We start from the raw sequence: 14883 nt of genomic DNA on the forward strand, positions 1-14883 counted from the left end.
CAGCTCAGGGCCCGGGGGGCTGCTGTCCTTCCCGCCCCGCAATGAACCCCCCGTCGGCAGCCGGCGAGGACAAGGGGGCTGCAGGCAGCGGCAGCTGCTGCCGAGGAGCCGAGGGCGGAGGGGACACGAGGAGCGCGGCGGCTGCTGCCGAGGAGGAGATGGGAGTCGCCGGCCAGAAGGAAGAGTCCCTGGAAGAAAAGCTGAGGAACTTAACCTTCAGGAAGCAAGTGTCCTACAGGTGGGTGAGGGCCGGGGACGGGGCTCTGGAGCCCAGACGCGCCCCTTGAACCAGCCTCGGGAGTCCGGGGGTTGGGATGGGGGGACTCCTGGAGCCGCAGGAAAAGGGCTCCAGCCTTGGAAGTTCCCTGGTGCCTGCTGCAAGCTCAGGCTTCAGGGCTGCAGTCTTGCTGCTCTGGAAATAGCTGAGAGGAGACACCAAGTTGGTAGCTGGAACCACTCCAGCAGGTAGGAATGGGCCAGCGGCGGAGCTCAGGCTGAGATGTGGGGACCCCCAGTAGTTCACTGAGCTGGCTCTGGTGGTCTCCAGGAGCGGACAGACAGCTTTGAGGAAGGTGGTGGTGGGTTTGGGAGGGAGAGAGATTCCACAAGACAAACTCTTAGTGGGCTAAAATATAGAGATGGTGCTATAGGAAATAGTGTGTGTGTGTGTGTGTGTGTATGCATATATGTGTTTTATATATATGCATTTATATGTGTGTGTAGGTATATTAGTATGCTTGTCCATGAAATGTGTTATATTGTGGCAGTTGGTTCTGATGTAGTCTTTGCATGGAGTGCCCTGACAGCAGGCTGTGGGAGTTACGCTATCAGAATGATGTTGCAGAGTCAGGGATTAAGGTGAGGGCAGCACCGTAATTGTCTGTGTTGCTTTTATTTTCCCCAGTCAATCTGGATTACACTAAAAAAGAAACCATGATCTTGTTTACGATAACCCTCCAAATAGGTAGAGAGCATTAGGAGGTGTATGTGTGCAGACTTCAGGATTATCCAAAGAGGGTCAGAAATGCTGCCTGACTGTCAGAGGAGTGGAGTGATTCTTGAGTTTAGCTGTTTGGAATAAAATTAAGGCTGCTTATCATTGCTTGGGCCTCCAAACATATTTTAGCTAGGGGTCACAAAAACATTTTCCTGTGGCATTGCTATTTCTGATCAGAATTTCTCTATGGAAAGTGTCATGAAGAGCAAGTGTTCTTTCTCTCCCCCTCAACCCCCCAGTGAGTCATTATGTAAGCATTAGCAGATGACAAGGTGTGTGGGTGGTTATATTGAATACTCACACAACTTGGCTGATTTGTGAGGCAGAAGACCAAAGGCTAAGCATGTCCAAACACCTGGAAAGTGTGGGCATTTGGTATAACTGAAGTGTGGTGTTGCTTTTATGACTTTTTTTTCATTTTATCACAACGCATTTACACCACATACTCAAAAAACTAGATTCCTCTTTCAAAAATACATTTCTGTGACTTGATAACTAGGGCATGCTAATGGAGTCCTTCCTTTTTTAGGCTACCGGTTACATCTGCTCCCAAGTCAGTAACTATTGAAAATTGTTACTATTCAAGAGGTGTTTGGCTCATGTCAGAGAAGTTGGTGGTCTCAGTCTAGTTCTAGATGATTTACAACCACATGTCCCCCCAAAAACCCATCACAGTATGACCCCACACCTGTGTCAGGGGTGAGCCACATTAACTTGAGGGTGGAAGAAGATCATATAGCTGCTACTATTCTGCCTTTAGAATAAAATCGGACTTCTGTGTCCAGGGCTGTCAAATCAGCAACTTTCATTAGCACTGAGGTGCTTCTTAAAAATACTTTTGGGCTGTCCCCTTGTATTTTAGTCAGGTTAATAATGCTATGCGCTCTCTCTCGCTCTCTCTCTCTCTCAGTGATGCTTTAAAATGATGTAATTACATACTTGTGGGGAGATGTTGCCCCTCCGTAGTTAAAGCTGAATTTAAATAATACCTCATGTGTGGGTAGAGAATATTTCTTCTGACTTTGAGTAAGGGGTGATGAAAATAAAGCTGTGAGTGATTCATACTGGGCTGTCCTCAGTGAGTGACACTGGCCTCCTCTTGAACTTTTTGTGTATATAGCATCTTTCAATATTTTTATAACTTTATTACAGTATGTTTTTTAAAACTGTTAATTTTGTGGCAGCAGCTTGTGCCAGTTTCAGCTGAAGACGGGGAACTCCACAGGTGGGTTAATAAGCTAGGCAGGGCCGGTGCAAGGAAGTTTTGTGCCCTAGGCGAAACTTCCACCTTGCCCCCCCACAGCCCTGCAGCAGCTCCCCGCCCCTCCTCTCTGCCCTGAGACGCCCCTCCATGGCAGCTTCCCACCCTCTGGCCCAGGGAGCTGTGCAGTACCTCCCCACCCCAGCTCACCTCTGCTCCGCGTCCTCCCTGAGCATGCTGCCCCCACTCTAATTCTCCTCCCAGGCTTGCGGCGCCAAACAGCTGATTGGCGTCGCAAGCCTGGGAAGTGGGAAAAGCGAAGCAGCGACTGCATGGTGGAACCCCCGGGCTGCCAGCGGTGCTGGCAGCAGCTCAGCGCAGCGGCCGCTGAAGCGGCTTTAAACACTTTTGGGGGGTGCCGCTTTTTGGCGCCCTAGGCAACTGCCTAGGTTGCCTAAATGGTAGCACCGGCCCTGAAGCTAGGGAGGGTCAGTTCTAAATGTTGACATCTGCCAGCTAACATGCTTTTGGTGCAAGAGAGATGTATTTTGCAGTAGATTTGGGAAGTGTTTCTATTCAAGCTGTATATGTTCACTTCATTTGATTAGTTTGGATATTTTATACTTACAAATCTGTTTGTAACATGTTCTCTTTCCCTGGTACTCTGATGTATGAGGAGCCTTTTCACTGGGTCCCTCACATATCTGTACTGTGCATATATAAGGGTTTCATAATAAATGTAGATTGGGAGGAATAGTGGGATTTCTTCCTCCTCCCTTTCCCCACTTTTGTGTGAGCATGCAGCAAGTCCTGAACCTTTAGAAATGGGAGGTTTTCTCAGTAACTTTTAAATAACCATTTCTGGAGGCATATTATTCATTCTGCTTGATTTAGACTGAGAAAAGGAAAATAAATTCTCTATGCATGCTGGGATTTCCACACACTTTTTTTTTTGTAACTGATTTCCTGCAAGGAATGTTCCTTTCTTTCATTTACCCATAGAGCAAACACCAGAGTCATAGACTTGTACAAAGCACTGCTGGTGAGTTTGTTTTTTCCCCTCTTAAAATTACTACCTTTTTTTCTCTGCAAATTATGGTGCTGCAATGGATTTATAAATGCAAATGACTGTATAATATTCAGGAAACTCTATTTATATTGGCACTGGGACTCCTTCACACAATAGTACAATCGAAATTATTCAAAGCACCACACTGGCTTTCAAATGGTTCATTTAGGGTTGTCTTTGTGTGTGTATTATATTGACACACAAGCATACATCTGTATTTATATGTACATAAAAGAATATAGTAGGAACATGCTTAAAATAGCCAGACCCAGACCCAGACCCAGACCTATGCAAATAAATGTAAAAACTGCATTAGTGACAAGTGGCCAAGTGGAACATGAGTGGCAAGGAAGGGGGCGAGATGTTTTTCCGGCAAAGGGGGAGTAAAGGGGGGCGGGGGAAGAAAGGAAATTTTTTTAATGTGCTGTGTTTGTATGCCTCTTTCCTGTCAAAGACAACCTGTGTTGTACATGAATTTTGGTTACTTTTTTTTAGTTCCATTCCTTTCATCCTCCCATTTAGTTGCTAAGCAACAACTGTTTCATTGTAAGAAGATCTAGTTAGGGTAATTATGTAGTTACTGTGAAAATATAACTTGTTAGTTTTACAGGGGCTATGCCATAACTATAATAAACAAGCTAGTTTAGATGTAAATGTTTGCATTCATGTGACCAGTGTATCTGAGCGCAGGGATTGATTTATTAAATTGGTAATGAAGTTGTGTAATATATGCATATATGGGCATATTTGTCCCTTTATATAGTGAAATCTAATCAGTATTTGGGATTTAGAGAAGACCACATAACAAATTGCTTTGTGTCTTTAGGCATGTTGCACATAGTGCTCCAAAATCAATTAAGTGTATTGTGTTGCCAACTCTCATCTACCATATTCAGTCTATACCAAGAGAATGTTTGCAGAGCTACTGGAGAGAGAAACATTTTGTTTACTCCAAAAGCTGCTCATACTATTAGGATAGATGGTTGCTTGTTGTTTTCCTCCCAGCAATGTATTTATATACACAGTGGGAATGTGGCACTTATCTGTGCTTGTGCATAAGATAGTGTGTATGCTGAATATGTATATGTGCATATGTGCAGTTAGTTTAAGTAGATCTTCATTTGCAGATGGGTTACTTGCCCTTCTAACTTTGATTAGTCATTTTCAGGCTTGGAGTAGTCTCAATACATAGTTATGTGAAACAAGCTCTGGGCTTTGCTGCTAGACCTTAGCTATCAAGTAGCATGTATCTTACAGTCTCTCTAGCAACATTGTAAAAAAGCATTGTGGGTGTGTGGCATTTTATCTAAATCAAGGACATGTGGCCAGCCCAGTGACTGTTTGGTCTATATGAAAGTTGAGGAAATGGTCTGCCTTGTGAGCCCAGTTTAGGCATCTAAATCGGGAAATCCTCTTCCATATCCGGGACTTTACATTGGAATACAAGCACCCCAGCAGCCATTTTAGTGCTGATTTTTACTGCCCAAATACCGTGGTAAGCATCTTAAGCAACTAAATATGAATATTGGGCTTACAAATTGAAGTTTATCATTGTTTTAATGTTTAAATATATTGATTTAATGAAAAATTCACCTCCATCCTCCACAGAAATTGGCAAAAACAGATGCCCGTCCCACAAAACAAAAGCTCTGCTAACTCTGGTCCTTCTAGAGCACTACCCCTAAAATCACAAGACCTAGCTGGACATTTAATTAGCTGGGTTGATTTTTTTGGATGTTACCACATAAAGGTGCTGGGAAAGCTTCCTCCCATCCACCTGTAATTTTTACCAGAATTTTGCCTCTGCAAACTCCATATATTTCACTTAAAAGGGACACTGTCAACTTAACTTTAGTCCAAACTTTATTTTTTTGTTAAAAGCAACTTTTGTCAACCTGATGATCAGTAGAAATGTTTCCACTAAAGAAAACAGCCCATGAAAGGTTTAAAGTAGACATCATCCTGACACATTTGAAACCCCAAACCCTAGCTGGTTTATGAAGTTTAAAATTTAATTGAGTATAAACAAAAGTGAAACTGCACTCTCTTGGTTATTATTTAAGTGGGTTTTCCTTATTTAAGTGGCGAGAAATATTAAAAAGTAAACAAAGAGCATAAATCTTGACAAGGACATTGGCTCTTTAAACTTCTTTCACTTCTAATACTTAGTGCTGTTAAAATGTGAAGTATTTGACACATGGAATATGAAGGTAAGGTTTCTGTTTTTTTAAAATGTGTCAGTTGCAGTCTTTTAAGAGTTAAAGTGAAATGCACCAAAGAACCTTCCTATGAATAGGTTATATAGTCCATAAATTTAATTCTGTCTTCACCTTGACCTGAGGGAGACAACCTTTATTTGATGGAGTGTTAAACAGGCTTTGGAAACCTTAGCAGTGTATGGCTTTTGCTCAGGGGTTTATCAAGGATGTTTGGACCAGGAGCTACAATGAATGAGCCCTGCACTGCTAATATGTAGCAGCCTGGCTACTCACTCATCATGCATTGTATTTGTTTAATGCAGCCTGTCCTGATAGGAAACAATGTTGTTTCAGTTTTACTAATGGAAGTGGTTGGGGGTGGTGTTTCTGTGTTACTGAGTCTGTTTAAAGTCTAGTTCCACTCAAAAAAGTGACTCTTTAAAATTGGCAGTTGGAATTTCCATGATTATTATTAGTGAGCAATGGCCACAAAACCCAGGGAAGCTCTGGTCCGATGGAACTAGTCACTGTCTGATACATGGCAAAGACCATGAGGTGCTTTGATACCACAATGATTAATGTGGTATAAATACTTAGCTGGATAAGCCTGGAGCTAAGGGGGAGTCTTTGGACCACAACAAAATTGCAAAGAATGACCAGAACCTCTGTAATTCTCATGTCCCTCACCTGGAAACACGATCATTCTCACCAAAGAATCCTGTAGCACCTTATAGACTAACAGACGTTTTGGAGCATGAACTTTCGTGAGTGAATACCCACTTCGTCTGATGCATCATGCATCTGACGAACTGGATATTCACCCACGAAAGCTCATGCTCCAAAACGTCTGTTAGTCTATAAGGTGCTACAGGATTCTTTGCTGGTCTTACAGATCCAGACTAACACGGCTACCCCTCTGATACCTGATCATTCTCACAAAACTCCTGTAGGTCTCACTTCACTTCTCAGTGAAAATTGAGTAGTAGAGACAGTGCTACGGTGACATCTCGTACTACTAGGACTTCATTACTTTTACAGAATATGACAGCACATTTACTAGTGTACCACGAAGCATTATAAATAATTAAAACTGAATTAAATTTGTCAAAATAAAATAAAATAAACCTTCTGTGATGGAGTATCTTTGATCTTTTAATCATGTTGTTTGCTTATTCTCAACATTATCTAATCCTTAATGGGTCTCCCAGACAGCAACGTGAATTACAGAGGTAATCCTGTATCAAAATGGCAAGAGATGAATTTTTGTCCTTTAACACATGTCAAAAAATAAGTTTCAGGTACTGGCTCAATCCCATGACAGCTGCTTACAATCTTCTTCTATTGAGTTTCGTGAACACTGTTATGGGACACACTGATATATGACGTTTCAAACTACTTTGCTTTCCCCCTTGAAGCATTATCACTTTTTTATAATTTACTGAAAACTTCATCAACTTGATGCTTTTGGGTACATGTTGAGGCCTCCAAAGAGCTCTCCTTTCAACTATTTATAGTGCTTTGAGAGGGGAAGTGAAGGTTCTGAGTTCTGTTTAAGAAATGAAGAGAGGCTATGACTGTTCAGAGGCACAAATAATACCATGGCTAAATAGCCTTACTCTGGAGCAGTTGCTTCTCGCCACCCAACCCACCAAGTTTTCTGTTGCTTTTAAAACTTTCCACTCACTTGAGAACTTTAATGTGTCCATTATGTGTGAATCCTAAAAATAAAAGGGGGGGTGGAACCCACTAAATTTTCTAGTCTAGTGCTGTACTAATACAGGATTAATTAATTAATTTAAACCCCCATCTGGTAAAATGTTTTTGTTGCATTTTTTTTAAGGAAGCAAGTCCACCAAGTTTACAAAATTTGACCCTTCTCTATTCCTATACCCACTCTCTTTTTCTGTTTTGCTTTGTGACACATACCTTCAAGATGACTGATCTAGTGGCATAGCAGTGTAGTGCTCCATGATGATGTATAGGAGAATCAAGTCTGTTAGAGAATTACATTGGGTATGTTGCACCAAATCAGAGAGACACAAGGGAAATAATTTGTTCCAGTGGCTAGTGTTTAGGTCTGGGGCTGAGGAAACCAGAGTTCTATTCCCAGTTCTGTCAATAACTAGCTGTGTAATGTTTGGAACAAAGTACTTTAACTTTCAGGCACCCAACTTAAAGTATATGGAGTCCAATTTTCAAAGATGCTGAGCACCCACAGCTTCTTTTGACTTTTTATTTTAGAGTTTTGAGTCCTCAGCATCCCTGAAAATCAGGCCCTGGATGTCTCAATATGGGCACCTAAAATTAATGGCCACTTCTGAAAATTTAGACCGTGTATCCCACTTGCCCCATTTGATACATGGAGATAATACTTGTTCATTTTTGTAAACCTCTGTAATATTCACCAAGATTCAGCAAGGTACAGTATTTACTTGTGCTTACCCTTAATCACATAAATAGTCACATTGACTGCAATGGAACTACTCTAAATTAAGCACATGCTTATCTGGTTTGATGAATCAGGGCCTGTATAAGTGCATAATAAAGTGTTATTTAGCATAGGTACAAAACTAGAAGATTGGCTGGCAACTGCCCCAGGTGAAAAGCATAAACTAGTGAAAGCTGAATCAGTGCTACACAGGGTAAGAACACCTTCATTATTGTTATTCCCATGGAGTACATAATCCAATAATCCACATGTCTCACCTGAGACAGTATCAGTGTTGACAAAATGATTTTCATGCAACCTCATGTGGCTCCTTCCATCTTTTTATTTTGTTGAACTTGGCTCTCTGGTAGGGCTGCTGGGAAGCTGACACGTAGATGCAAAATTACCTTCTGTGCGCTTTCCAACTCACTAATTCTCTGGCTTATTTTGCTGTAAATCCTGCACAGTCCTAGCATGTGACACTGATAATCAGTCAAAGGCTTTCCCAGATATTAAAAAACAAAAGCAGGCAGGAGAGACTTGCAGCCCTCTTACCAGCTTCTTCTAGCTGCAGTGTTGTCAAGAGGAGTCTTGTCTTGAAATGAAGTGGGGTGTGAGGTAAAGGAACCCTTTTCAGTGGTATTGGTCTACAAGGGTTTGCACACCATGTTTTGGCTGGAGTGATATATTAGCTCAATCATATTGCTCACCTGAGTGCCCTAATGGATTTTCTTTCCTGTGCTCTGGGAGGTCTGAGCAGTTTGACCAATCATCACCTGCATCAGAGAGAACCTGCCTAGGGGTGGGAAAGGTGAAGAATGGCAAATTAAAACAAAGAGGGAAAATAAAGTGTCTTTCTGTGAGCGTGTGTGTACACAGAGGCTGTAGGAGTCTGTGACCATGGGTCTGTGATGAGTAATTCATGGGCTTCTGTTTGTGTGGGCAGGCAAGATGATACGTGGATACTTTCATCAGTATGCAGAAGGGTGTATATTTGAGTGTGTGCGTGCACGTGTGTGCGTGCGTGCACGCGCACGTGTATTTTTGACCAGTGTAGGTATGTATGTTGTATATGTTTGACCTGTGCTATGTATTTTGTAGGCTGTGTTGTAAAAATCATCTGTGATGTGTTTGTGATGGAGAGAGAACTTAGCTATGTACTAAATCTTTCTGTGGGCTAAAGCGTGCGATACAGCCTATGAATGTGAGAACATAGGTCTGGACTGTGTATTCTTTGGGCTCTGTACATGTGTGCTTTCTGTGAATATATATGGAGGAATAAGAAGGGACATCATTAGCGACCATTGTTTTACTAATTCTTGTTTATGGATTACTGTGTTTTTCTTTTATTCAGCTTTCCTTTCAGCTGTGGTCATTCATATTTATGTATATAGAATGTGAATGTTTTTGCACAAAGTGAAGGCCCTTGGTCTTCTGAACTGCCTAATTTCTGGCCTCATTTTTGATTGAAGGTGTTATGCTAAGAAGGGTCACATCTCATCACTGACAACTAACAGCTTTAAACCAGACTGCAGGAATTCCTATTCAAGGAACAGTACTGGGGAATAGCTCAGTGGTTTGAGCATTGACCTACTAAACCCAGGGTTGTGAGTTCAATCCTTGAGGGGATTATTTAGGGTTCTGGGGTAAAAATCTGTCTGGGATTGGTACTGTTTTGAGCAGGGGGTTGGATTAGATGACCTCCTGAGGTCCCTTCCAACCCTGATATTCTATGATTAGGCTTCTCCTGGTTTAGACAGCTTCTTTTTCTTACTCTTCTCACAATTTCCTCTCTTATTCCTCACACCAGCTACCCATCCTTAACACAGGGGATTGAATGCATCTGACTGGTTCTTTGCCCTGCCTCCCACCACTGGTTCTTCCATGGTGCAAGAATCTCAGAATCACTTCTCTACCAGGGTGTCTCAATGAGTAGCATCTTGAACTTCCAGGGAAGCTATCAGGATGGTCTCGCTATGTCTGTATGTTATCAAACAAGAAAGATGAGAAATTTCAGTGAGTTCATGTGCTGGTCTGTTGTCCTCTTGAAACCTGGTTTTGCCTTCTGGTTTTATATGAAATGTAGCATTTTTTGGGGACAGAGTTGGGAAGATTGTTAGGGATTCTTACCCTTGCTGCCAGTGAGAATTTGTTCATGTTACAAAACAATCATGCAATTTTGCACTCTTGGAAGCCTCTGCTGAGGAGAGGCCCATAAGTGGATTAGCAGGCAGTGTGGTGCATCAGGACTTGGGTGCAATGAAAGAGTTTTACTGCGGAAAAAAAACAACTCTGTGCTATATTTGTTGTCATGCCACCTTGCTCCAGGTATGATCGGTCCCTCACTTTGACAAGCCTCAAAAGTTAACACTTCTCTGTCACGCTCCACCCAAGGTCCAAAATGCTTTAAAAATAATTCATTAAGCTGTACACAAATCTCTCTGTTGTAGGGAAGTATTATCTCCATTTTATAGATGGGAAAAACTGAGACGCAGAAGGATAACGTGACTTGCTCAAGGTCACACACAAAGTCTGTGACAAAACTGGGAATAGAACCTAGAGCTCTGATTCTTAATCATATGCCTTTAACTACAAAACTGTTCCTTCACTTTAAAAGGGAATAAGAGAATCAAGATGACTTTCAGAAAAAATGTGGGAGGGGGAGAGTCAGAGGGCAGGCAGGTGCAAGAACATTATCACTTCATCTCATTAATGGCGTGCACATTGTCAAATTTTGGGCTCCAAATTATTTGCATGTTGAATGATTGTGGCAGTTCATTTTTTAAAGAACTACATTAGCCTCAGGCCACCACTGGGTAGCATGTAGTGTCCCAGGTTTCTGAGACCCTGCAAGTAGTGCACTAAGATGACTCAGTGTGAAAGTTAAGAACTAGCAGCTTTATTAAATACTTCATAACTGGCTGTAAGGAATTCATGATCATTGGCTATAGTGCTATTATTTTGTTGATAAAGGGAGAGTGCCTTTGGACACTGCGATGGACTCTGACACTGCTCTGGTGTACTCTGTGTAACATTTCTGGGAAGGCCACAGAGTCTCAAAATTGTAAATTAGGGATGAAGTGTTGGGATTGATAATGAGATCCAAAACTTCTTGTCTCCTGGCTACCAGTTCAAAGCCAGCTCAGGCTGGTAGTGGCAGAAGCCATTTCCATCCAAAGGCTGTTGGTGGGTTGTGTGAGATGACTCATAAATAACAGAAGATAGAGATAGAAAAGAGCTATTAGATCATCCAGACCATCTCCATGAAGAGGCTCCCCTTGCTAATAGCTTCATCTGCAAGGCCCAGGATCAAATGGGAATAGAGCTGGTGGGGTTGAAGCATGATAACTTCCCCCACCATTTCCCATCCTATATCTGTGTGAAGGAATACAGGGCACTAGTACTTACAGGATTTCAATCTTTTGGGCTGCCAGTCACACACATTTCACCAGCACTGAATTCACATAAAAACAGTGTGTAATTGCACAGGAGATAGTGGTTGATGACCCTAAAACAGAGCTGGGTTTCACAGTGTGGATCCATTTTAAAGACAGTATTGCTGGGATGGACCATTTGTCCAGTGCTGGGAACCCTGCACTCTCATTTGCGAGACATGGGCTCTATTTCTGGTTTTCTTGGGAAACGCTTGGCTGGCAGGAGCTGGGAGTGGAGACCTTGAGCTCATCTCACAGAAGGGCAGGGGGGTGAGAACTTACTCAACATCAGTTGTCTCCTGGCTGCCAGTTCAGGTTGGTAGTGGCAGAAACCATTTCCAAATCCTCAGTCAATTAAAGAAGTGGATATGCCCTTAAAAATCGTGCCATCTTTTCACTGCCGGAAGGATTGAGTGTGCCATGTGGATGTGAAACAGGCTATGCCTAGTCACGGTGAGTAAGAGAAGTGAGTGGGGAAGTTCTGGCTGGGACATGTTTAGTCCTCACAAGGAGAAACAGAAGAACTTGTGATATTAAAAACAACTTTGCGTGTAAATATTTTGCTTGTGAAAGGCACTGTGCTTTTTTTTATGTGATGTTCCTTCACTCCCCAAACAAGTGCTCCAGCACTTGGTTTTCTGAAAGATGGAGTGAAATCACATGCTCTGATGGCCTGATAGTCCTTTCCAAAATGTATGCCATACAGGAATTTGACCCTTTGGGGTACACTTTCAGAGTGGTGCATGGTAGGGAAAGGTTGAACTGCACATATCCCATCAAAGCTGATGAGAGTTGTGCCACTTAGAATCCCACTATATTTAGAAACTGGTCCCTTATGCTGTTTTATCATGCTCTCCAGGGTGCTGGGACAACTCTAGGGGCTGGGGAAGAGAGAGAAAATGAAATGGCTTTCAAGCTTTTTAGCATAAAAAGTTGTCAGAGAAGCATTCTCATCATGTTACTGTATCATTACTTTATTTCATTAGCCTGCTAATGAGTTTCCTCTGGAGGTGGTAATGGGGGTAGTTCTTATGCTCTTATCTAATTACCAAATGATCCCATGAGTATGTCTGTGCAAAATTTTTGTTGCGAAAACCCACTGAATTTCATTAAAAAATAAAGACTGCATCCTACGGGGTTTCTGTGTGTGGATCTCTCCTACTGATGTCAGTGGGGTTCCTTGTGTGGGGAGTTTGCAGGTTCAGACCATGGCAGGTGCAAGGATGTTTCGCGCCCTAGGTGAAACTTCCACCTTGCCACACCCCCTGAGCCCTGTGGCAGCTCTCCACTCCACCTGCCCTAAGGTGCCCTGCCTGTGGCAGCTCCACACCCCCGCCCTGATGCCCCCCCCACAGCAGCTCCCCCCCCCTCCTGCCCTGAGGCAACTCCCTCCCCACAGCATCTCCACCCCGGCCGGGGGAGCTGTGCAGCAGCTCCCCACCCCAGCTCACCTCTGCTCCGCCTCCTTCCCGAGCATGCCGTCACCACTCCACTTCTCCCGCCTCCCAGGCTTGCGGCGCCGCAAGCCGGGGAGGGAGAGAAGCAGCAGTGGGGCGGTGTGCTCAGGGGAGGAGGCGGAGCAGAGGTGAGCTGGGGCTGGGAGTTCCCCTGCATGCCGCCCCCTCACCTCTTACTTGCTGCAGGTGGCCCTCCCTGCACCCCCCTGCCCCAGGGCCCTCCGCCTAAATGCTGACGATGACTGGGGTGGCCAAAGAGCCAGCCGCTGCGGTCGCCACTGAAGGACCCGAAATGCCACCCCCCAAATGCTAGTGCCCTAGGCGACCGCCTGGGTCGCCTAGTGGGTTGCAGCAGCCCTGGGTCAGGCCCTCAGCTTTTGCAGTTTTTAGGCTGAGTTATAGTTCTGAGTCGACACTCTAGGAGACTAAGAGTCATAGACGACTTTAAGGCCAGAAGGGACCATCATGATCATTTAATCTGACCTCCTGCACATCGCAGGCCACAGAACCTCACCCACCCACTTATAACCTCTGGCTGAGTTACAGCAGTCCTCAAATCTTGATATAAAGACTTCAGTTACAGAGAATCCACCATTTACTCTAGTTAAGACCCATGGCTTCCCCACAAACTAAAGTTAAACTCCACAGATGTGGAAAAGTTTCATTGTGAGTTTTGAGGGTCGTTGGACTCTGAAACACAAAGTGAAACACAGGGGCTATGTACAAACCCATGCAGACTGGAAGCAAAGGAAAAGTGCCTTTGATACCTTTACCTGGAGAAATGTTTCTCATACAGTACCTGTGTAATTTCTGCTGCTCAGACTCAGACTTCGCACCCCATTGTGGTTTTGAAGTCACCTTCAGGGCTTTATATGATTTAAAGTGACATTGACGAAGGAATCAGCAGTGCCCAAGCAGCCTGAATCTTCAGGAGCATTGGGCTTTGTGTCAGATCAGAGGAAAGCCATGTTTTATTTTTCATTTTGCCTCTGCAGGTCGCCAGCAGATTCAGCTGTCACTCTTTCTTCCAGGCCAATATATTTTGCTTTGGGTTAAATAGTTTCTTATTTAATTTTTGTTTCTGGCAATTTTTTTTATCATGATAGAAAATTTGATTTCTCAGTGCCCTCCCTCCTCCCTGACTACCACCCCTCTTTCTCTCTCTCTCTCGCTCTCTCTATGTGTCGCTGTCCTTCTCAGTGTTTCCTTCCCTGGCTTGTTGTTCTGCTTACCTGGAAACTGCTGTTGCCCTTCCTGCTGCTTTCCGATGGTTACCAGAACAGCTATGCTCTGCACACAGTGTGGTGTTCCTCGAATTGCATGGCAGCAGGGTACGGAGACGTGGATGAAGAACACGCATGTGTACACATACTGCACTTCACGTTCCGTAGTGAATGGCCATATTTGTTATTCAACCTGCTTGAGATCAGCTTCTTCCTGTCTCCTGTGCCTGGCACAGGCTTGATAGTTCAGTGCTGCTCTGTGGCTTTACTGTCAGGAAGCTCAGCATAAGCTGTTCCCCCCACCCCACCATGTTATGTTTGCAGTTATGGAATTCCTTAAGTCCTAAAAAGACAGGATATGTTGCCGTGATCACAAATTGGCATAGGCATCTTATTTGTAAAAGGTGGACGAGAGAGCCTGATTTTGGAGTCCCCAATCAACATGAGAGAAATCTGTCCCTCTCCCTCCCTCAGAAAAAGCACCCTTTCATAAAGCTGTTGGTGGGGAGTGCTGGAAACTGTCAGTGCAGACAATCCTGTGGTGCTATAGGGAGTCTTGATGGACTATTTTTGGCCCTGGAGATCTGGAACAGCCATCTGCCTTTCATTTCATGTTTCCATGATGTAGGTCATCATATTGCTAAAATGACTAGTCATTTCATCATATGGAAAGTCAGGGGTGCCCCCAGAAATTTTTCACATGGGATGCTGCAGGCCTTCCTGCTGCCCCTTTTCCAGAGGGCTCCTCCATGGAGGCACTCACCACAGCTCTCCATACTTGTAGCAGAGGTCTTGAAGCTGTCACTGAGTGAGTCCTGCTAGAAGTGGAGTGAAGCCAGGCATTCCCCTTGGGAGGTGAGGGAGTCCTGGAACAGG

The 14883-nt window shown here is 43.8% G+C and overlaps 1 protein-coding gene across 2 annotated transcripts in view; it reads left to right on the forward strand.

Annotated features, from left to right (window-relative positions):
• Positions 1 to 41: 41 nt before the first annotated feature.
• DGKI (diacylglycerol kinase iota) overlaps positions 42 to 14883 on the forward strand; it is a 308370-nt gene continuing 293528 nt past the window's right edge. Inside the window, exon 1 of one of the 2 annotated variants that reach the window (XM_050918163.1) lies at positions 42 to 238. In XM_050918163.1, coding sequence (XP_050774120.1) covers positions 42 to 238 — 197 coding nt within the window. The remainder of the gene's footprint in view (positions 239 to 14883) is intronic. The other variant, XM_050918170.1, reaches the window with a different exon arrangement.

This window comes from Gopherus flavomarginatus, chromosome 1 (genome assembly GCF_025201925.1).
Source record: "Gopherus flavomarginatus isolate rGopFla2 chromosome 1, rGopFla2.mat.asm, whole genome shotgun sequence".
Taxonomy (NCBI): Eukaryota; Metazoa; Chordata; order Testudines; family Testudinidae; genus Gopherus; species Gopherus flavomarginatus.